The sequence below is a fragment of the Bombus bifarius genome, unplaced genomic scaffold (assembly GCF_011952205.1).
Source record: "Bombus bifarius isolate JDL3187 unplaced genomic scaffold, Bbif_JDL3187 scf7180000009145, whole genome shotgun sequence".
NCBI classification, from domain to species: Eukaryota; Metazoa; Arthropoda; class Insecta; order Hymenoptera; family Apidae; genus Bombus; species Bombus bifarius.
The window spans coordinates 1482560-1505459 of record NW_022884930.1 but is presented as its reverse complement, the minus strand read 5'-3'; the positions used below and the strand labels follow the sequence as shown (position 1 = coordinate 1505459).

At 36.4% G+C, this 22900-nt stretch overlaps 3 protein-coding genes across 9 annotated transcripts; 2 read left to right on the top strand and 1 right to left on the bottom strand.

Annotated features, from left to right (window-relative positions):
* The first annotated feature begins 2803 nt into the window (after nucleotides 1-2803).
* Nucleotides 2804-9244, top strand: LOC117214020 (myosuppressin). Of its 2 annotated transcripts, none has more exons than XM_033459829.1 (3): nucleotides 2804-2987; nucleotides 8313-8527; nucleotides 8635-9244. In XM_033459829.1, the coding sequence occupies exons 2-3, from the start codon at nucleotides 8314-8316 to the stop codon at nucleotides 8721-8723; spliced, it is 303 nt and encodes a 100-aa protein (XP_033315720.1). In that variant the 5' UTR covers nucleotides 2804-2987; nucleotide 8313; the 3' UTR covers nucleotides 8724-9244. The 2 variants fall into 2 exon arrangements, with proteins under 2 accessions (XP_033315720.1, XP_033315718.1); XM_033459827.1 differs by lacking the exon at nucleotides 2804-2987 and adding an exon at nucleotides 7506-7528.
* A 76-nt stretch (nucleotides 9245-9320) lies between these two features.
* On the bottom strand, nucleotides 9321-19602 carry LOC117214013 (C2 domain-containing protein 5). Of its 4 annotated transcripts, XM_033459806.1 has the most exons (16): nucleotides 18613-18751; nucleotides 18004-18401; nucleotides 17804-17944; nucleotides 17511-17727; nucleotides 17322-17441; nucleotides 13706-16308; nucleotides 13020-13172; nucleotides 12762-12930; nucleotides 12458-12680; nucleotides 11885-12088; nucleotides 11500-11817; nucleotides 11208-11406; nucleotides 10963-11132; nucleotides 10752-10877; nucleotides 10531-10677; nucleotides 9321-10459 (listed from the first exon to the last, which is right to left on the bottom strand). In XM_033459806.1, the coding sequence occupies exons 2-16, from the start codon at nucleotides 18371-18373 to the stop codon at nucleotides 10373-10375; spliced, it is 5247 nt and encodes a 1748-aa protein (XP_033315697.1). In that variant the 5' UTR covers nucleotides 18374-18401; nucleotides 18613-18751; the 3' UTR covers nucleotides 9321-10372. The 4 variants fall into 4 exon arrangements, with proteins under 4 accessions (XP_033315697.1, XP_033315696.1, XP_033315695.1 ...); XM_033459805.1 differs by lacking the exon at nucleotides 18613-18751 and adding an exon at nucleotides 19021-19602 and having other exon boundaries at nucleotides 11885-12680; XM_033459804.1 differs by having other exon boundaries at nucleotides 11885-12680.
* LOC117214019 (iron-sulfur cluster assembly 1 homolog, mitochondrial) lies at nucleotides 18536-22130 on the top strand. 3 transcript variants are annotated; one of them, XM_033459826.1, is made up of 4 exons: nucleotides 18536-18553; nucleotides 19822-19926; nucleotides 20906-20959; nucleotides 21246-22130. In XM_033459826.1, the coding sequence occupies exons 2-4, from the start codon at nucleotides 19843-19845 to the stop codon at nucleotides 21498-21500; spliced, it is 393 nt and encodes a 130-aa protein (XP_033315717.1). In that variant the 5' UTR covers nucleotides 18536-18553; nucleotides 19822-19842; the 3' UTR covers nucleotides 21501-22130. The 3 variants fall into 3 exon arrangements, with proteins under 3 accessions (XP_033315717.1, XP_033315716.1, XP_033315715.1); XM_033459825.1 differs by lacking the exon at nucleotides 18536-18553 and adding an exon at nucleotides 18687-18817 and having other exon boundaries at nucleotides 21246-22128; XM_033459824.1 differs by lacking the exon at nucleotides 18536-18553 and adding an exon at nucleotides 19714-19732 and having other exon boundaries at nucleotides 21246-22050.
* The last annotated feature ends 770 nt before the right edge of the window (nucleotides 22131-22900 follow it).

The following is a 22900-nucleotide window of genomic DNA, read 5'->3' as shown; positions in this document are numbered from 1 at the left end:
ACAGGAAGCTCGTTCACCAAATCAACCGATCTATTATTCCGTCCTAATAACGTCGATATTTTCGGCTACTATTCGAAAATGTCTTCTCCGTTCTTTTACTCGAATCGATCTTTTTAAAACCTTACATTTTTTCGCATTTTTTAAATCCTGTGTGCGCGCCCGCGTGTCCCTATACCTGCACCTACATATACATGTACGTGTATACATTATTCCGATCTAATAACATCGACATTTTCGGCCACTATTCGAAAATGTCTTCTCCGTTCTTTTACTCGAATCGATATTTTTAAAATCTTACATTTTTTCGCATTTTTTTAATCCTGTGTGCGTGCCCGCGTGTCCCTATACCTGCACCTACATATACATGTACGTGTATATATTATTCCGATCTAATAACATCGACATTTTCGGCTACTATTCGAAAATATCTTCTCCGTTCTTTTACTCGAATCGATATTTTTAAAATCTTACATTTTTTCGCATTTTTTTAATCCTGTGTGCGCGCCTGTGTGTCCCTATACCTGCACCTACATATACATGTACGTACATATACGTGTACATATTATTCCGATCTAATAACCGACATTTTCGGCTACTATTCGAAAATGTCTTCTCCGTTCTTTTACTCGAATCGATCTTCTTAAAACCTTACATTTTTTCGCATTTTTTTAATCCTGTGTGCGTGCGCGCGCTCGTGTGCCCCTAAATCTGCACCTACATATACATGTACGTATACGTACATATGTCTAGAGTCAGACTCTAAATGTCTAAATGTCCGAACACATTTTATCTCCATATTCTATAACAATATTTGCATATTAAAGCGATATTTTAAAGAAATACGATTAAATCAGAAATTATAATGTCTTTCACCTTTTCAACGACAAAAACTTGGCTCGATCATTGGTACTTACGCAGAACCTATGAATATAATTAATTGTTCGTAAACGTACGAACATGGTATTACGTCTGTTACATTTTTAATTTCTCCTAGATATAACAGGTACGTGTAACCGTTTTACTTTTTTCCTCCGAATAAAGCGAATAAATTATATGGCGTCCTAATGCGTCGAAAAGATTCACAGTGTGAACGTTCTCGGCGTAAAGTCTTTTATTTAATATTACGTGTTAAGAAGCGTACGTAGATTATCGTTGCTAACCGTACACATATTCTTATCGCGATATCTCGTCGTTTCGCGGTTATCAACGGTAATTTTGATGTTTTAGCGAAGATTCGATTCCACGGTAAACTTTGATCTCTAAAAAGTGAAAGCGGACGGATCTCATCTCGTGTTTTTTGCTTCGGTGGCCCTCGGTTCTTTGATTCGAATTCCACCTTCACCGTCCAACACATCGGAAAATTGTGAAAGAATATCCGTTCTGGCATGTAAAGAACTATATAAACACCGTGATCGACGAGAAAATCGACATCTCCGTTGTTTCCATTTCTTTCTTCGCGCGTTTCGTATTTCCTTGTTTCTCTTTCTTATCTGTATCTTCTTGCGAATATTTCAGACGTTATAGAGCACGATCTCGCTTATTAAGTTTATATAGCAACCTCTCATAGTCTCTCGTATTTACCCCTATGGCTATTTTATTACGCGCGATCAATCGATAATTCATTCGTATTTAGCCTTTCGTGAAAATCTTTTGTTTGTTCCTTCGATTGAACGTACGTATCTCGTATCGTGTGTATTAACGATATCGATATTCGTCCCTCGTTTCCGTCGAATACGTCATTTCGCGTTTGTTTCGACGTTGTTTTCGGTTTTACGTGGCTTTATTCTAATATCAATTTTTCTTCGGTTTCTTTCGTTTCGTAATATGCACGCGAGATATTTGGAAGAAACGCACCGAGTAAGAGGCGTGGTTCGTTTTCCAAAAACGAGAGAAACGCGTAGAAAAAGCCCAGGCAAAAATAGAGAAAGAGATATAAGTTATTACACTCGGTGACCACGTCCGAGATACAAGTTTCGCAACGAAAGATATTTAACGTGCCGAGGGTGCGTGCCGAAAAATTGAAATAAACCGTTTCTCTCGCCAATGCGTTTCTTTCGTATTTAACGAATAAAACGATATTCTCGACGGACGGCTGGAAAACAAACGAAAAGGCAATTTAGAAGGGACGATATTAAAATTCTGCGGTGTCTCATAAAGTCTCGTTAAGGCTTCCTATCGTTTTATCGCTCTGTAATTTCTATAACTTTTATCGCGTCGTTAAATTCATTACTCGGTCGATAACTCGATTAACCGTTTTCCTGGAGAACGTAATAAATTATCAAGGGGTCCGGGAAACGCAGAAACAACCAGGGAAACCAACCAGGCGAGGAAAAAATTCGAGAAAAATAAAGTAAGAATTTGCAAATGGTCCGCGTCTACGGAGATTCGGTGGCGGCTACGAGCGTTCTTCGACCAACAACGTCGAAGGAATATCGTCGAAGAAGACCCACAGGAACCGGCAAAAGTGCAGGTAGAACTAATCAAGAGTTGATAAGAGTTTTCTAGTCCGGAGAGTCGTGCCGTTCGAAGCGACCGTTTGACCGTTAAAAATCTCGTTTGCAGGCAACGCGCTCAAGCAAGAAAACGTGCGGCAACGAAGGCAGTTGGATAAGAGAAAAGGCACCCTCTGTTACGTAACCACCGGCATTTTCATGAAATTTTTATTCAGTGTGTCGACGGGGAAATTGAAAATGTACGTCAACTACGAGATGAGAGGGTGTAATATGCGTGCGATTTCGCCTGACTCTTCGTTGAAACGCGCATGGCCGTGGAAACGGCGCGTATTTAAGGGCTGATCTCTCGCGTATCTCCTCACTATCATCGTATCTTTGGATCTTAGCACAGACGTATATCGCACATCTGTCCCCGTATTCGCCGTTCGTCCAGTGTCCAGTGAATCGAGCAGCATTCGCAAGGATCGTCCACGTCGCAGTTTCTTCGACGTTCGTGCGTTACCTTGGACCTCTGCGTTCGTGAACAGGCAACAGGTATTCTCACTCTCAGATACCTGGTGTACCGTTGCGTTTCCCTTCGGTTAGATGGCAACGGCGAACGTTAAATCCGAACCCGTCGAATAATTTGCAAATTACGAGTCGTCGAGTAGCCAGGTACGCGAGGTTTTCGAAAGAGGCTGAGTTTTATTCATAAACGTAACGGAAAGTTGAAACTTTGATGACTCCCGGGACTCGTTACTTGTTGCACGAGAATATTCCTCGCGTCCCTGCCAAACCTCGTTAGGCTTTTTAATCAATTTTTTAAATTAAGTTACGAATCGGGTTCTTCCTTAAGCCCCTGTAATCGAGTTCCAAGCCAGCGGCTTATTAATCTTCTTTTTAAGACTTTGATTCAGTTTTTAACGAGAGCTTTTATCGAACGTTTTACGCGACTTTGTCTCTTATTTGGTGAACGTTTTAACACGTCCATTACGTCGATACCGTCGTCATCCCGCTCGTTTCTGTGCCTTGTACAAATGAAAAATTCCAATCGATCGCACACCTGCACGCACGAACATCGTTTTTACGCGACGGGGCAAGAAACGAGCTTGTTCCAAACGCAAACATTAATTTCGGTCTACAATGTGGAACATTCCGTCTCAGGGGATAGTTCGCAGCGTTTCCTGTCCTTGCGAAACACGCGGACCAACGGTATAACGTACGTCCGCGAAACGTTTGTCGGTCGAAAGAAATTCCAATATATATGCATGCTGTCACGACATTCTTCGCCCACCCTCCGACCTCCGATTATTTACTATTATTTTGAAATACTTTTCTCCGCACTCGACTACCTCGTGTACGTACGTACGACAAACGTTCCTCTGTTTTACAAATTTTCGTTGCAAGAAAGAAACGACGAACGATACAGGAACTGTGATATTTTTTAAGATGTTGAACTTTTTTCCTTCGGAGCGGCTGTACTACGAGCAATTATCGAAGATATTTAATCCGACGGTAAAAATATAAATTATCGTAGAAAAATATCGTAGGCGCGGGTAACCGAAACACAAAGAAAGTGAAATTTCTAAAATCAAACGATTCCATTATGCGGATTGTTCGCGATACACAAGTTGTTGCGTGCGTTCCAAGCTTTTTTCCAGATTATAAAGTTGAATGCGTTCCATAGGGAATAGGATATAATTGCGCGCGTCCTTCCTTCCGAATAAATCTCGTTCGACGTTCCCACGCGATCGCATCCTTTACGATCGTCGAGTTATTCTTCGACATCTACATAGGAATTCTTTCAACGGTGACCGTATAAATCATATTACGCTTTTACCATATTACTTGCATCGCGTCTGAGTTATAAATTCTTCTCCGCGAATCCCTCTCTTTTACAATGCGATTTACCATTGAAATTCAAAATTCAATTTCACCATAGACGTACCCGGCGCGAACTTTTAGATCGCAACGATTAAAACTGCCGAGTCACGCGGTTTAACCGTAATTCCTTATTAAACATTATATCACCAAAGTCTTTCGTAAATCTTTCTAATCCCGTAGCCACGGTTTTCATTTATTCTCCAAGACCGGCAGTATGGGATTAGACCCGATATTGGGTTAATTAGTTGCCAAGCTATTACCAAGCAAATTATTGCAAAACACGTGATAAATGATATTCAACACCGATCGTATTTATAATTCAAGATATAATCTCGCGGAGATACGTTTTCAAGATATTACAAAAGAAAAGAAAAAGAAAGAAAAAGAAACACGCACGACATAATAACAAGAAATTGCGAGAAAAGGACGAGGTTGAAACAGAAGTTTCACTCGAGCTGCCTGATCTTCTACGAGGTACCGTAAGCTGCCTTGTTATAGCTTGCGCGGAGTTGACATCCCGGACAGCCTATTCGCGTCTATCGTAAGGACGACCAGCCATCGAGTATTTTGTTTCTCCATCTCGATTCCAAGAATTTTCCTCTCTTATTTACTTTCAAACGTTTCTTACGAACGTTTCGCGTGCAAAACTTTGTTACGTTTAATCCACGTTTACCTTTAATCCTGCACATCGTACAACGTTTACGTTAACACGTTTCTCCCTCTGTCCTATCCACGAGACTATCTAAAGACAGCGCCACTAATCTTCTTCGTGAAAATTTCACGGTCCACGCTCTTTGCAAATGTTTTCCTCGAGCTTCCATTCGTTTCCTCGCTTTTCTCCCTTCTTCGCGTCGCGCGATAGAACAAGACCGTGAACTAGTGCGACGATATTTCAGATACAAACTCGATTAAGAGCTGACGTTCATTTCCTCTTGAAATCTCCCGCGAGCGATATCTGTTCGGTTTCTTGATCGATCTGCCGCGAGGGTAGCTCGAGGGACAGCTCGCCGAGTGTCCCAAGCTGTTCATCAAGATTTACATAGGTCTTCCTAAAACAGCGCGGGCGAGTAATTCCAATGAACCTTTGTTAACATCCCCTGCTTGCAAATTTAATCATTGCTCGATCCAAAGTGTTTAGAAGATAAACGCCCGTTGTTTTCGCAACTGGCTCGAATTTTAAGCTTCGTCGGAGAAAGAACGACGCGCGAAGAATCGCGCGCTCGCCGCGAGACTCGGATCGGATCGAAATCGAGGGCGTGAAAAAAGATCGTGGCAGATGGGTCGATTGGAGAAAGAGTCAAAAACTGTTTGTCGCTCGTTACGGGCGTTGTCTTTTTAAACGGACGATTATCGAGCTCTCGCGTCATCGTTTTTCCGCGCGTTAACGGATTCTCCGACGATATCCATTGCTCGTTCGAGTTGGGACGAATTATGGACGTACGAATACGTTTGATCGATTCATTTTTTTTTTCTTGTCCGAGAAACGAGAAGTGGCGTTTTACTATCGTAAAAGGACAAGACGCTTCGTTTTATCAGCGTGGAAAGGAGAACTATGATGTTAAGTAGTAAACGTCGGTTTGGGTCGGACGTTTCCACGTATCGCGCGCGTTTTGCCCCGACTCAAAAGCGTAAAACTCGTGCTACTATGTTCGTTTACGTACATCTTTTCGTCCTTTCGTATTCCGTGCTAGCTGTCTCGAATATTTAAGAGGCAGGAAGCGCGTATCTCGCAGGCGTTTGAAAATGTTGTAAAAGACCAATTTCCTGCGAAATCATACGTGCTGCGCGGTATCTCTCTTAGTAAATTACCTTTTAGCGAAATTAAATTAACCGGAAGCGATTCCAGTCGCCGAAAGGAGATGGGGCGACTTTGGTAACGCGATTACCGGTCGACTGTTTTATATAAAACAAATGAAATTCGTAAAGTTTGAAAGCCCTATGGTACGCGAAAGGAACTTCGAATTGGAATTTGTAAAGGTTGCACTGTTGGCAGAAATTGCTTTCGTTATAGAATTACGCTTCTCTCGTTAAACAAGCTTCGCTCCAACGCGTTAAAATATTTCGAACACGCTAAAATATCGCCGCTGTATTACAAACATTTTATGGCCAACGATTAATCCTTTTGGATGTTACGATCAACGAGTTTGATACGGGTTTAGTGGAGGCTGAAAGATGATGGAAAAAGAAAAGGAAACAGAGATAATTTCTCGATCGCCGCAGGGGGTGGAGAGCACGAGGTCACCAAAGCAATTCCAACTGATTCTATTCTCTTAATTAACTATCGATAGGCGTTCGAATTATTTACGAGTCGATCCTTTCTTACCGAATTGTACGCCGCAAGATGCGAACCAAAATGCTAATTTATCGCTTTCCCCTCTTTTCGCCGCTTTCTCACTCCTGCAAACCTATAACTATTCCTTCCATTGTATTCGTTTTATTCGATCGTAAATAATTGATTTTTCGTATCAGCGTCGCATTGCACACGCGGAAAACGTTCGAACATTCCGTCGAGCTAGAATACAGCGAAACTCTCGAGAACACGACGCTTTAAGCTGGTCGAACAGAATGGCAGAAAGCTACAAAGCGTTCAAATTCAATTGCTGATCTCATTCCGAAGATTCTGTCGCGCGCATCCTTTTCCTCCTTCTTTGCTGAATCTGCTCGACGACAAAACCAAGAGTACGTCGAATCGTACCATGGTAAAGTACCGTTTAGAATGTTGCACATACACCGTATCATGCGTCGCAACAACTCGCTTTTAAGATGCGAAATAGAAACTTCTCTTACACTTCTATACAACGAATAGATAACACAATGGATATACGATATACTGCAATCAAGCGATAATTACATTTACATTTCTCAGTGTCATCGATATCTATTTACAAATACAGAACAATAGTATATATTCCGCGTATGTAGTTACCTCTAGTGACTCATTGCTAAGGATATCAATAGCAACTGTCCGCTATTAATATCTGAATGATAATACGCTTCGAGCATTACTATTAATCAAACGCATGATAAAATCGCTCAAGGAGCTGTATACTTCCGTTTAAACGTACGACGTATGCGTTAATCGATTTGTTGGTACTTTAACGTCTTTAAAAATTTGCTGAAAAACAACCAAAGGGTTTCTCGTACGACCCTTCTTCGACAGACAATTTTCTCTTCCCTCTTTACCTTTCAGCCAACAAGTTGTACACAGGTATGTAAGTACGTACATAGCAGCCGGCATTCTTGAGCTTCTTGGCCATCGACTACGACAAAGGCGCGTTTCGTTTGTCCGTTTCCTTCCACGTCGATTTAACTCCCGTGGTGTTCGTTTTATATTTAGTTCGAATAAATTGAAAACTACTAAACATTCCAGTCACGTAGCACTGGTAATACGATTTCCCGACTCTCGGATCACCTCGGAGATCACATCGGAATCGGCGTGTTTTATTTCTTCGATACTCCGATTCCGTCTTGTGTAACGCAATACATGTCCCAAACAAACATTAAGCGATCCTTTCTCAACCATCTTCCTGTTGGATGTTTTAGAGTATTCGCATAATTTTGCACGTTCGGACGATTCTTTTATTTCTCAGGATCATTTTATTCGCAAATTTGATCGTCACTCGGCAAAGCAAGAGAGTAAAATATCTGAAATTACCGTTTATCTCGCGAACAACAGTGACGTTTTATGGTTTAACTTTGAGGAAGAACAGCTCGGTCCGGTTCTTCCGTTGTACCATAGTTGTTGACCACGTTGATAGCCGCGTTAAAAATACGTCGTTGAACCGTTAGCCGCGTACTCTTTATCGGAAAATTAATTCTCGCGGATTCATAAGTAACGAGCTAATTCTCTTGTCAGCGAGAGCTCATTCACCTTCTTTTGTCTTTAATCTCCTTGAAACTTTCTTCGTCCGAAATACGCGTACGACTCTGTCGAAATCTTCCGATATATGTAATAGCGCTTATACGAAAAATGTGTGACGATGTCTTTTTTTAAAGGATGATGAGCTCGACGATCGTGATCCTCTTTTCAATGACAACCATGGCCATATCCTATAACAATGTCCTGGCAGCTTTACCAACCCAATGTAATCCTGGCTTCTTGGATGATCTTCCACCGAGGATCCGGAAGGTTTGCGCCGCTCTTTCAAGGATATACGAACTTGGTTCAGAGATGGAAAGCTATATCGATGACAAGGATAATCATATATCAGGTATTTCTTCGTTTTAAAATATTCGCAATGTCGTAACTGTAGAGATTGAACTTATATTACGAAGAAGAAAAAAGAAGGACATTTCGTAATGAAATTATAATTTATAGGGTTTCACGAAAGCATCCCGTTACTAGACAGTGGCGTTAAGAGACAGGACGTGGATCATGTTTTCCTACGCTTTGGAAGGCGTCGTTAAACACGACGCAAATGACGCCTCGCACTTGAAACGATCCAACAGTTCGATTCACCGTATCGTCAAGCTACGAAAGAAGAAAAAAATGTCTGCAAACCCCATTTAGAGATCCTTACTTGGATTCACATTGCATATATCAATTTGTGTTTCTCCTTAATATCGAATAATTAAATCTGACAGTAACTATAAGCGAGCAAAAGTAATGGCTCTCTGATTAAAATCCCGAAAATTTACTCGTGTATCGTGCAGCTTCTGTTTTCATTTAAAAACTGTTTAAGAAGTTTCTCTTCCTTCCATCTCCTTGCTAATAAATTCTATAATGATGGCATTAACGACTCGCACTGATGACTCTTTCATTTTGTGGTTTTTTCGATAAAACAATTAGCAGCGTTCTCGCGTCATCGCGTTACGATGTAAAATTGAAAAAACAACTTTGACAGCCAGTTTTATGTACTATTTAACGATTTTAATTATTTATTAAATTTCAACATTTAAAATTATAATAAAGTTGTTGTATGACATCATCTTTCTTTCCTCGTTAAGAAACAACGAAAATACAGGATGCTTTAATATCAAAACGTGATTTAAAAAATTTTAATATTTAATTACACGACGATTTTATTTAATCACATTGTAACAGAGGGATTAATAATCAATAACTATGTTAAATTAAAACACAAATACATTTTGCAATGCACATTTATCACGTCGTTTAGTTCTCGCAGAACAAGCGTTAAATCGATAACAATAAATTCGTACGATTATCGACGAACAACGACCAAATGTAAAGGATTGGAGACACATGCATAACAATCCAAATACACAGGATACTTCGTAAGCCGTACTCTGTCTCGTAATCTAATTTTGTACATTTTACGTAGCTTTGAATTTCGGAAAAGATATTCCTCAATCTTAGACAAAAAGGTCGTAAAACTCGAATTTCTGTCCCATAACGATCAAGATTATTTATATGTATACCCTTCTCTTATTCTAATATCTGCAAAATTATAAACAAATGTTAACTGGCAAATTCATTTTTACGAGCCAGCTACGTCGATCGTTATCATCCTTTAAAGAGAGCGAACGCTTATCCACACTAACATCGATCACCGCACTTTCATCTGTGTCAGAACTTAGGAAGCGTCTACGTCTTTCCTTTTTGCTGTTATTGTTACAACCGAACGAGAAATGGGAATCCATTCAGATGCCTGAATCATACAATTTGCCTCCAACGACTACCTACTTCGTTGGACAAAAGAATTGTTCGCAAATTTTCTGTGCAATTTCCAAGGCACCTAATCATCGAAGCAGCATTTAGAATTCCTTAAAAGGCCTACCTAAGACCGTGCTGAATCGAACATGTGCGTCTTGTAACACAATTATCGTTTTCGTTAGAGAAAGCCGCTTGACTAAATTTACGAAATTTGATAAACTTATCTAAATCCATCAATCGAATTCTCGTAACTTATAGTACTTATACGCTAAAGATTCGAATATTTACAAACCCTATCCTATCACAGGATTGTAAGATAAAAGATACGATCTGTCCAAAACGATTAACGGAGTTCGTCGATCAGCGAGAAGTCAAATCTGCGACGTTGCTTCTCGGAGTGCGGTTGTAGCTATGGAGGTGCAGAATGTGGAGGTTGGGGTCAGCAATTTGAAACACCACAGTGTTTTTCGTCTGTGAAATACGACACGGATACCACATCTCCACCGACATTTATTAAACATTGACCCTAAAATATAACTTTCCCTTAGCTATATTCCACCAGTCGAACTTACTAAAGGTTAGAAAAATTATACGTACTTGGTTTTTGTGCGGACTGTGGAGGAGTACGCACTTAGTCATAAAAAATGCTACCATCGCATTACCACCCAAGGCCGTAATATGCGCGCGAACGATTGCCAAAACTTCCATCACAAAACTATGAGTAAATCCACTCAGACCACCATTCTGTAATAGGTAGAATATTATTAATTTTCGTCAATTTATTTCTTATATCCATTCATGTAAAAAACAATACTAACTTCTCTGATGGATGTGCTCTCACGAATGAAGAAAAAGTTTAAATTTCCTAGATACCTTTCTATGCGGCCACCCGGTAGATAAGACAGAGGTGTTATATCTACACCGTACCTTCCCTTTAAAGGCACCTGTTCGTTTTAATTACAATTTATAATCACAATCATTTGAATCGTATGCCTCACAAGATAATTCTTCTCACATCGAAACACTTACATGTTTATGTTTACGTGTTGTAAAAATCTTGGATCGTAATGGCGAACGAGTCCGGGATTTCAGCGATGGCGCATGAACTAGGGTAGCTGAATTCATATTGCTGCTAGATACATTATCCGACGAGACTTCCGTATGATCCACGTCAAGATTAAATATCATATCGCTATCATCTAAATATATAATACATTTTAATTAATAAATACTTCGAGTATAACAAGAATTTGTAAACAGCTTATGGTACCTACCTTGTCTTTTAACTTGGTCTTTACTTGCAGAATGACTTATCAGCTTTTTCTTAGATTTATTTATTTTTACAGGATCTCCTAATCCAAGGGCCATACCAATTACTGTGAATTGTATTTCATCTGGCTCGGGAAGCGCCAACTTAAATTGCATGTCACAGAGCGCACAGGGGATCATTCTTCTTAATTTGAAATATACAGACTGAAACGAAAGATCAATCATTTAATCTACGATTAAATTAATAATGATTTTATTACGCGTAAATTAACGATTGAAAACTAAATACAACGGTACCTGAAGTAATCTAGCAAAATATTTAGAGGGCATTGATGCAAATTGTCCAGTGGGAATTTTCGTTCTCGAAATTTGAGTAAACATTTGCAAATTCCTCACGATTTCCAACTCGTCTAAACCAGGAATCGTTTGAGTATTTACTACGTGGAAATCCTCCGGAGGCCTATCATCCATCAGTAACGATATTCTATCCATATCTTCGATGTCATCGACTTCTAGCACACAAGTATCTCTCGGACCTACGCTAAAATCTAAATCTGGGAGATCATCGTCCGATTCATCGGTATCAGAAGCTGTGACACGTCCATTTTCAACGTCCTATAACAAATACATAAGTTGATTATTGATTATTTTCAATTTCAAAAATGATCGATAAAACACCTACCCCAACAGATTTGAGCCGATAGAATTCTCTGTTCTGTTTGACTGTTTCGACTAAAGTTTTCTGAATTTCTGCTAATTGCTCCTCTTTATGCCAAGAATTTCCAGAGGCAATTTGTGGAACAGAGGGTGTGGGTAAGGCGGTTAAAAATATAGCCGTACCCACAGCCATACCAATGATTAGTCGTTCACCAACAGAGATCTGTAACTTCAAGCCAAATATCGAATTCATTCCTTTGACTTTTAATTTGTTTAAGAGTAAACTATGCAATTCGTATTCTAAAAATGGTAAGCAATCGGATATCTCCTTGGCATTTAATTCTCCTCTGAGATCTTTCTTGGCTTTACACGCGGTAGCTTGAATGATGCATCCTCGTCCGGTCATTAATACGTTTTCTGGTAACTCTATAGTAGTGAACATCACATCCGGTACTCTGGCACGTTTGCATATACCGCATTTTGAGACGTTTACACGAAACGGAACACTCGCTTCGTTGTACGGTAAATGACAGAGACTGCATTTACTTTGAAATTGGACATCTCTCTCGTGATCTCTACTCTCTGACATATGCCTTACTTTACAGGTTTGCATAGAAGTTGGCACAGACGTATCCGTATCGCTTTTCTCTTCTTTTATAGGTGCAGATTTCTGTTGAGCTTTCTCGCGTTCTACTTCCGTGGCATTAACACCGGATCCAGATTGTGCTTTGCTAACAAAAACATTGTCTACATCCTGACTTGAGCTATGAAGATTAATTACTGCTGCAGTTCCATATGCATTTAACACGCAGACATCATCGCTACAAGAAAAAGAGTAACAGTAAAAAGCGTAAAACAATGTCATCATAAACTACGTTTAAATGTCTTATCCTAGTTTTTACCAAATACTAGTTTCCTCTTTGTAACCAATCACTACGTTACACGCTAATGCTCTCGCATGCGATCGAACTTCCATTCTAACTTCTTTCCACCAGGCATCACGACTCTCGGGTTCTTCTAAATTGCTGATCCTTTCGAGAAGTTTGACTGATCTTGAGCTTACAAGACCACCTGTCTCGAAGTACACGCTTTATGATTAAACTTTGCGACAAAGTCGTAAATAAACGTAAATTAAGATATCTAAATAATGAAATGCTTACCGATATGCAAAATAAATCCTGGCGGGTACTGTTGCATCGTAATAAATGGGTATTCTAACATTTCAAATGCATCTTGATTCATGGTTCTTATTACAGCAGTTGACGTTTTCAATAATCCAGTCGTTGATCTATCATTTGCTCCAAATGAGTTGCCTATAATGTACATTGCACTTTCTATTTTTGTTACAAAGAAATAAATTAATCTAAGAACAAAATATTTATTGAAACATGTATTGTAATTACATGTCATAAAGAAAGAATGTCTCATAAAGTGATTCCTTGTTCAGCAATGTAGATATTCGGTAAGTAATAAGCAAAGAAGGAGATAAAGAAAATAATTTTTCAGGAAATGATACTCTTAATCATACATAAATTAAAAAAGAAATTACCTAGAACCATGTAGGATCATCATGAAATATGCTATTTTTGTTTCAGGAATTTCTTCTTTGCTGGCTATAACTCACTTTATGAGGCACCCTGTAATTTGAATTTTGACCCATAATAAATCACCTGCAGATCAATGGATTTCGTGAATAAAGTGCACTCGTAGCACTACATTAAAAACAACTCCAAATATGTATATTCACGAGTCATTCCAGATTGATCGAAAATAAATACGTTCTACATTCTCTATCTTAACTTAAATTAGATAGAGATGTAATTAGTGTATAATTAAGAAAGCTCACCTTTTGGAGTAATGCTCAAATCGGAATCACTGGATCTTCGATGCAACGGGGCAGTGGGTTGTGCCTTAGTCGTCGGTAATTGGCATACTTTTGAAACCATAGGAGGAACAGCCGGAAGTGGATAAGACGGACTTAGAGATGCCTCATCTTGTTGCCTATGATCGAGGGAAGGAGGGGACACACACGAGTTGTAAGTCATATTAGCAGTGTTAGTAATATTAGTTAATTCATCCTGATCTAATGCTTTTCTTATATTACAAATGCTATGACTCTCATGTACCGCATGATCTACAGATGTGAATGATGTCGAATGGTTAGTATCTTTTGGCTTTAGTTGATTCATTTCTATGGTGTTACTATCATTTTTAAACGAATCGCTGCTTTGTGCATCTAGAGTTAATTCTTTCGCAGCAATCTCGTACGTTTTCGGATCGACTGTAGATCTTTTGGTTATGAAGTTATCTCTCGAATAAAAGGACTCAGTTGTTCTGCATAAATGTGATCGAATTAGCGTGTCGTAGATGATAACGCTCTCGAGAGAGGAATTGTAGGACGAGGTGTCAGGTGTACGCAATGTTGGCATGGATTCGCCTAAAGGAAAATCTTTAGAGAACGAGGACACACGTGTAACTTTTGCTCGTTTGTGATTGTGGAGGTGTTTTTTCAGAAACTGATTATGCAAATTCTGATGTAAACTCCGAGGATTAATATTTCTGCATGCTCTATCTCGTCTTTTCCTTCTAAAGTGACCATCGTTGTTATTATGATGAAGCGGATGCACCATCATTTTCGTGTCAATTATTCTGATTAAATCTAACATACGACGTTGTCTATTCTTGTGAATTACATCAAAAGTTTCGTTGCACGAAGATTGTAATAAACTTTCGATGCTAGACGAAGTTTTCGACATAGTTTCTGGCGTTAGTTTATTATCCAGATCTTTTCTTGAATTTGACTCTGCAGTAGAGAATTCATACTGTTGTAATGATGGAAGTGATCGTGTTAATAAAGTTAATTTTAATGCATCGCCCTCCTCTAATCTTTCAGCATTTTGCTTATCTTTAAAAGAGCCTTTCAAAGTGATTTCATCTACCTCATCAATCACAGAAGGAAATCTTTGAAAGAAATCTCTATCTATCCGCCTAGGTATTGCTATCTTATCTTTACTTTCAGTTTTACTTGCACTTTGCAACAGAGAATACGCCGAGATAGGTACTTCACAATCATCGGCGTAAGATGATTCATTATCTTTCATATTGTCCACATCATTCAAAATATCTTCTGAAGTAGGTTCCCTTATTACAGAAATTTGATTACATTGTTTAAGTTCGTCACATTTTTCATAATCAGTAACAAGAGCAGTTAATTTTTTTGTTACATCAATAATTGAAGAATCCGATTTCGTTTCTTCTACAGAATTTTCTACGGGCGTACTCGTCGCGAGCGGAAGATTAAAGTCTTGTGAATTTTCACTACTTTGCTGGCTTTGTAAAACTTTCCCACCTTCCAGATTTTTATTAAACTCTGCTGCTGCTGTTTGCGGATGATCTTTCCTTATTTCCAAACTTGCAGCAAATTCGAAATTAAATGTCAATATTTGATTCATAGATAGGCATTTAACAAGTGGAGGGGATGTACTCTCTTCGTGAAGAGGACACGTATCGCTATCTGTTCCTTGTGACCTTACTTGCGTTGGTTTTCTTTTTAATGAAGGGAAAGTATCGGCTCTACGAAGTTTCCTAAACTGATCGATTACGTCCAATTCTTCGTCGGTTGAAAATTTTGAATCGTTTAAAATATTATAACTAGTACTATCAATTGATGATTCATTCGAAAAGCCGTTAGAGCTAGATGTGTTTTCTTCGAACGAAGAATCGTGTTCCCTCTTCATCTGTTCTTTCGGGGTTACGGTATAAATTTCACCTTTAAAATTATCCTTATCTTTTCCTTTTTGGATAGCATGTTCATCGACATTTTCGCGTTCCTTCGTATTATCAGACAGAGAAAGGGCTGTTGATAATTCATGATCTTCCTTAACATGCTCCAAAGGAACACTATGTATAGACTTTATTAAAAGGGCGGCAACTCCTTCTTTACTGTCCTTAAGTGCTTTCCCTTTCTTTGAATATTGAATACTTCCAACGGAAGACCTAGCTGAACTATTTAACCAAGAAGTACTAGATTTACTTTCTGTATCACTTGTACTAAACAGTCTCCTCAAATTTTTGCGGACGTCCAATATATTTTTGCTTTCACCTCTTTCATCTTCCAACGCTAGCATCATTCTTATGGACGCATCTTGAATAATGGATTCAATTGAAGTTGGGTATGAAACTGGAGTTTTCTTTAAATTATTCGTGTCCGATGACTTCTCAATAGTTCTTACGTCGCGTAATTTACGGCAAGGACATTCAGTCTTTGTTATAATTCGCCGAGGATTTCTGGATATCTTTGAATGATGTGGAAAATCATCCTTTACACGCGTGGTTTGTGTACTCGCAAAACGAGGATCAAGGATATGAGTGGAAGTAACGGGATATAACGGCATACTCTCATCGAGTCCTGTACGTTCCTTTTGTGCTTTGTGTTGTGAAAAGAATGCCCTATGTTGACACATGCAGGTGGATAGAAAGAAAAAGGCCTAATTAGTTCGTATATAAGAATTCTCAATATTTTTCATTCAATTAAAGATCTCTAATCTTTTTTACTATCAATGATCAAAGTTGGATGCGCGTGTAGCGTACCTACTTATTTCCAGTCTATCGCAGTGCTCCGTTTTCTACACACATCGTCCTGGTTTTAATGCACGCGCATCAGACCTCGATCTAGCTTCTACATACCGGGTGTCCTAAAAAAATTATATACTGATTAGAAGTTTTATAAAGTATTGCTGTAGCTTTTGTAGTCTATATTTTTACGCTAGCAATCGCATCACGAAATGAAACGTTTCTCAAAATAAATAATAAATAGTACGTAAACGGAATATAGGGATAAAAAGATTATAAAATATTTATATCTTTTTATGTAAAAGTAACAATTCCAGAGAAATAGGACACCCAATGCGTAGAAGTTGAAATGAGATCGAATACGCTTGAAATATGTGATACACTATGAATGTAAAGTGGTTAAAATCTATTTATCTATTGTATACAGACGCATCAAACTTTAAACCATATATTTGAAAATGAAATAAATACACATTATCAGTATCAAGTACTTGTTGACTAAATGTTAATGTTTATTTTTGAGTAATAAAAAGTTTAATTAATATTTTATCACCTACTAGAATTAACTAAAAAAATTAGTAACTTTTTAATTGAAAAATAATAGTTTGATTCCTTTTACATGCACTTAGTTATGAATAAGCAGTATAACAATTCGTACTTGTACAAAAAATGTGCAGTAGGACAAACTTCATCTCTCAGATTAAATAATCAGCATTATAATTCACAACACAGAACACTTCAATATATTTTTAGTATTACCAACATTGTTATATTAAAAGATACTTGGTAAAAAATTTAAGTGTGTAAGAATTAGGGTACGATTAACGCAGAACTGGTCTATAAAAGATTAAGCTAAATGCGATACAGTGAACAGTATTGTATATACTTACTCTTCTATATCGTCAGATGAAAAGTTCAAGGTATCCTGCAATTTCACAAGTGTAACGGCTGTACCTATCCCCCGTGCTACAATTCCAGATTCACCTTCCAGGTCAAAATTTTGTAGATACCTAATTATGACAAAATAGTGTGATAAAAACTTCTTCAATCAATATTTATGCATTGTGTCTGTAATTTACCCAATAACAGCATTTCCACCAAGGTCTAGAGCTTTCAAGCCAATTTTCCTTTGAACTTCTCCACTTAGTTTAAAAAATAATGTTTGCCTTGCCTCGTTTGAGGCTCTGGGTGTTCTTATCTTATCAATCCATTTGTATTCAGGATCATCGCTAACAACTAATTCTTCTACAAAACCGTGTATACTTTGAGTATGATATCCGTGAGGTATATTTGGTGCTGAAAGAACATTATACTACATACCACATTTTAAAAAAATAATTTCTAATGTTTGATAAATACTCTATATATTTACAATAAAAAAATTGTACTCCACAGGAAGATTGTCTGAATCTATTAAAATCAGAAAATAACTCTACTTTAACAATAATATTAACTTCGCCACGAATCCCATGCATTGTATCATACACTGGTATCCATCCAGTCATAACAGAACCTAGAATAAAATCTTATTAAATTTGTTTGAATGTTCTACCGTTAAGAACAAATACACACCACTCTGAGAGCCAGCGTTGGTATTCATTGCAGCCTCTAATGTCCAGATATTTTTAACTGTGGGAGGAACACCAGGCAACAATAATGGATTTAAGTTTATATAAACTTTGCCTATTGCATCGTTTGCAGAATAGGTATCATGGTCCATTAATCGGATCTGCAATGGCTCATCCTGCAGTTCAGAATCCTCAACTTCGAACCTGTACCATTCTGAATTCCATTGAGGATTGAGCGATTTTCTGCATACGTCTGTTTTAAACGTTATATTGCCAAATTTTAATTCGACGTATGCATCCGTCGTATCACCAGAACGATCCATTACTGGCAGGTTGCGACCCGCCAATACTTTTACTTTTATCTTCCCTGGCATCCTGACGGATAACTACTTTAATAAGATCCTGCAACCAAAGTAATATAGTTTTTACAGTCATATAAAAGAAATTTGGCCAGTATGTCATCATTTTTTTAAGTAACGACACGTTTATTTGTATATGTAGTAACAGCGGAGGTTATGTTTTAAAGAGTTTTATTTCGAGGAATATGTTGATCGGTATGAAAACTAATTTTATAATACGTCGTAATCACATTTCCAGGAACAATAATACTTACTTTCGTCAAAACAATTTATGAGTTTTAATACACGTTTTCGCAACAAATTCATTTGACGTGCAAATTATTATTTTTTACATTAGTACATAAAACTTCAGCTCAGCTAATATATATATCAATGTTATATTAATCATTCTAATGTAAATTATTTAAAAGTCTATTAAGTAACGTTGAGCTGACGTTTGTTTACAGACACATCTTTCAGGTAATGCATTACGTGCTTGTTATCTTCACAGAAAAACTCCTCAGACGTATTAACAAATTTATTTCGCACATTCTATAATTTATACAAAATAATATATAAGTAATACTTTTACTTATAGAAACGAATAAGATATATAAATTTCCACGAATAGTATCAACTATTAATTTTATCGATTACTTTATTCTCGTTAATATTCAGCTTACCTATTAATTTACCAATAACGTTCGAAATCCGAATATTATGATTATGTGATAGAACATTATAATTGGAATTGGATAGCGTCCAAATTATTACTCTTTACAAAATTCGTATGGTTTATCGCGTTAAACGTGAAGTGCGATTTCAAATTTCTTCTATATCGCATACTTCTATTTTAGGTTAAAGGACATTGAGAAAATGATACGTGCATACTTCAGTTTCAAATTTATAACTTTATTGCCCGCTGAGCAATTTTAATCGATTATAATGATCGTTTTTGTATGCAAGTAGATTAATGAAACTTATATTATTACGTTGATTCGTAGCAGTTCCCATTTGCCACGAGAAGTGAAAAAGGTTATTCGATAGTTGTTTGTTACCTTTCAATTGATACTTGATACCTACGTTGTACTATGTTCAATTTACCCAAGTGTTAAATAAATGATACAATTACAAATTAAATACAATCTTAATCTTTTCTCTCTGATGTTATATTTATTGCTACCTTTATTTGGGATAACCTGAACATATGTCGAAACAATCTTACAGAATCGACTTTGCTATATTAAAAATTGTAGTCTACCGGTGCGTAGAAAATTCCTCATTGTTTGTTACTGCAATTTGGCAGCATTCGGTCCACTGATGCATGGAAATACATATGTATATCAGCGATTCAGTCGATGTCAATCGTCAATCCTAAAATTCTGTGTTCTAAATGCATCATCTACTATACCTGTGTATGTTTTTATGAATATAGTTATATCATTCCTTGTACACACATATATTTTACATGTGTTCATACGCAGTATCGACGTTACGAGATCAATATGGCTTCTTCCGTAGCTGCTGCAGCTACTGTTCGTGCTGTCAAAGGTAGAAAAATACTTGCTACACGAGCTGCGCTTACATTAGTAAGTGAATAATTAACATACACATATATAAATATGTAATAATTCTAGATTATTGGTACATGGTGTTAGTTAATATTGCTACGAACGTATGTATATTTTGAACACTGAAAGGTTAAGGTTCAGTTTTCAGTCTATGTTGATATGTTGATGTATAATTCTTATTCTTAAAACCAATGTTATTACATATAATAACACATTGACTACTTATTTATCTTCATAGAAATTTCCATGATTTTAGCTGTTTATAATTTTCACAAAACAATAAAAGATATGTATCAATAATTAGCTATTAATTTGTGGATAAACATTTCTTTTTGTAGTTATGAAATATCTTATAAGAACTTTGTATAGTGAATATTAAGTTATTCTCTATTATTCGGTATGTAAACATGTATAATTTGACTTTGTATTACTATTTATATCAAAAGTTAAATATAATCACATAATGTGTGACATAAATATAAGTATCAACAAATATTTATAAATATTCTCAGACACTTGTACAGATATAAATCTAGAATATTTTAACCGATATCTTCATTAAAATTAATGATTTTATACATAAAAAAATAATGAATTTATTAATTGTAATTGAATGATTAATATTGACATTTAATATAATATAACAAATATCTCAGTTCCTTCTTTAAGTTATATGAAACTATATTAAATTTGTAGAATATTGTTGTAACATTTAATAAAATTCATCAAATGCAAGTAGAGCATTGTAAAAAAAATAATAATAAATAATCTGTAGATAATAATGATTATATCCTTTTTATGAATTTTGTTTTTATACACATATATCACACATTGTATAATTAATCTCAGCATATTATTCCATATAATAGAATATGTATTCATTTCTAAATTGTGAGAATTATAATCTTGTACCAATTTGTTTATTTATAAAAATATTTGCCATTTCCAAATAAGCAAAAATATTTTAGATTTTCATGTTATAATTATTTTATTACAGACATCAAGTGCAGTAAAAAAAATTAAGGAATTATTAAAAGACAAAAACGAATTTGTGAGTAGACAGTTTGACCTCTACTTTAATACCTTCTTATTTATTATAAAGTAACTAAAACACTGTGTTTATTTTAAAATAAATTTATTTTCATATATTGACCATTTCAATTTTAAAGATTTGAATATTCTTACAACTAAGTACTAATTAAGTTGATTTTGTTCCAAGAATAATTGTTGAATTATAAATTATACAAGATATTAATAATTGATGTAAAATATTTTGTAATATAAAATAGCTGACTTTTTAGAGCCAGATATTGCATAAAAACTACTTCCTATTTCAGATCGGTTTAAGGGTCAGTGTGAAACAACGAGGATGTAATGGTCTAAGTTACACTCTTGATTATGCCAAAGAAAAATGTAAACTTGATGAGGAGGTTGTTCAAGATGGAGTTCGCATTATGATCGACAAAAAGGCACAGTTGTCTCTGCTAGGTACTGAAATGGATTATGTGGAAACTAAATTAAGTTCCGAATTTGTTTTTAATAATCCAAATATCAAAGGGACTTGTGGATGCGGAGAAAGTTTCTCTGTTTAGTAAACTTAAAAAATCGTAGTTAATGCAGATTACTTAATTATCACAAATTTTGGTAAAATGTGACATCACAAAAAAAATAAGGTATGATATAATATGAACAAAATGTTTTACAGATCTCTATTGGTTCAGATGTATAGGTTTATATATTACATTTGTTTTTGTATACTGTAAATTAGATTTGGCAATATTACATGGCTTGTTATCGTGGTAAATTCATTTCATTATCCTTTTTCTGTTTAAATAATAAATTTTGTTGATTATATGTATACGTATATAACTGTATACTATATGTATACATATATAATGAAAATTAATCGATTATTAATTCAAAATGTTCTGATTCCGATACAAAAACATCTTTCAACATTATTAACGTTTTCTTGTAAAATATTATTACATACATGAATCGTATTTGTTGGTAAACTAACTAATAGATAATAGACAACTAATAGATAAAATATGTGAGTTATATGAATTATTGAATGTTTATAATATTGTATACTTATTTTGCGACTTAGTACTGTATATAGGATGCTTCATATGATATGTATACACTTATAGTAATTAATATGAAATAATATCCTGTCTGTTACAATAAGTCTCCTATAAAAATTTATATATCATTCTGCATCGTACGTGTGTATTTTTGTATTTCGACAATTATTAGGATTATATGCTATACGTATCTATTAACAATAAATATATGTGTATATAATTATATGCGTATATAATTATACATGTATATATATGTGCGTGCATATATGTATATATTAGGTGAAGTAAAAAGTTCTGAGCGCTTTTTCGCTTTATTTCGACGATGAAATTAACATAGTCAAGATTATTCGATTTAGATTAAATATGCGCCGTTTTGTTCGATTACTTTTGTCCATTTTGAAGGCAATTTCATAATTCCGCGGTTGAAGAAGTCCTCGTCCCTATTGGTAAAAAACTTGACCAGCTCATTTTCACAAGCCTCTCTTGAGGCCAGTTTTGTACCATCAAGAAAATTTTGCAAAAACTTAAAAAGGTGATAATCGCTTGGTGCCAGGTCTGGACTGTACGGCGGATGCGATAGAACCTCCCAGCCAAGCTCTCGGAGCTTCTGACGCGTCGTTAAAGATGTGTGCGGCCTGGCGTTGTCTTGATGGAACACAACACCTTTCCCATTGGCCAATTCTGGCCGCTTCTGGTCGATCGCCTGCTTCAGTCTGGTCAGTTGTTGACAATAGAGGTCCGAATTAAGTGTTTGCCCCGATGGGAGCAGCTCATAATGGATGATTCCCTTCCAATCCCACCAAACACACAATAAAACCTTCTTGGCCGTTAATCCACGCTTGGCGATCGTTTGGGCCGGCCCACCGCGATTGGACCACGATCTTTTTCGGCTGTTGTTCTCGTAT

Bases quoted from the DNA above. Each gene is read 5' to 3' on its own strand.
- LOC117214020 (XM_033459827.1), top strand. The intron at 8,528-8,634 runs GTATTTCTTCGT...TATAATTTATAG, and splicing joins CAAGGATAATCATATATCAG to GGTTTCACGAAAGCATCCCG.
- LOC117214013 (XM_033459805.1), bottom strand. From the start codon at position 18,373: ATGCCAGGGAAGATAAAAGTAAAAGTATTGGCGGGTCGCAACCTGCCA. The intron at 11,407-11,499 runs GTACCGTTGTAT...CTTTCGTTTCAG, and splicing joins ATTTTGCTAGATTACTTCAG to TCTGTATATTTCAAATTAAG. The intron at 10,878-10,962 runs GTAAGTGTTTCG...TAAAACGAACAG, and splicing joins CAACACGTAAACATAAACAT to GTGCCTTTAAAGGGAAGGTA.
- LOC117214019 (XM_033459826.1), top strand. From the start codon at position 19,843: ATGGCTTCTTCCGTAGCTGCTGCAGCTACTGTTCGTGCTGTCAAAGGT. The intron at 19,927-20,905 runs GTAAGTGAATAA...ATTTTATTACAG, and splicing joins CACGAGCTGCGCTTACATTA to ACATCAAGTGCAGTAAAAAA. The intron at 20,960-21,245 runs GTGAGTAGACAG...TTCCTATTTCAG, and splicing joins TAAAAGACAAAAACGAATTT to ATCGGTTTAAGGGTCAGTGT.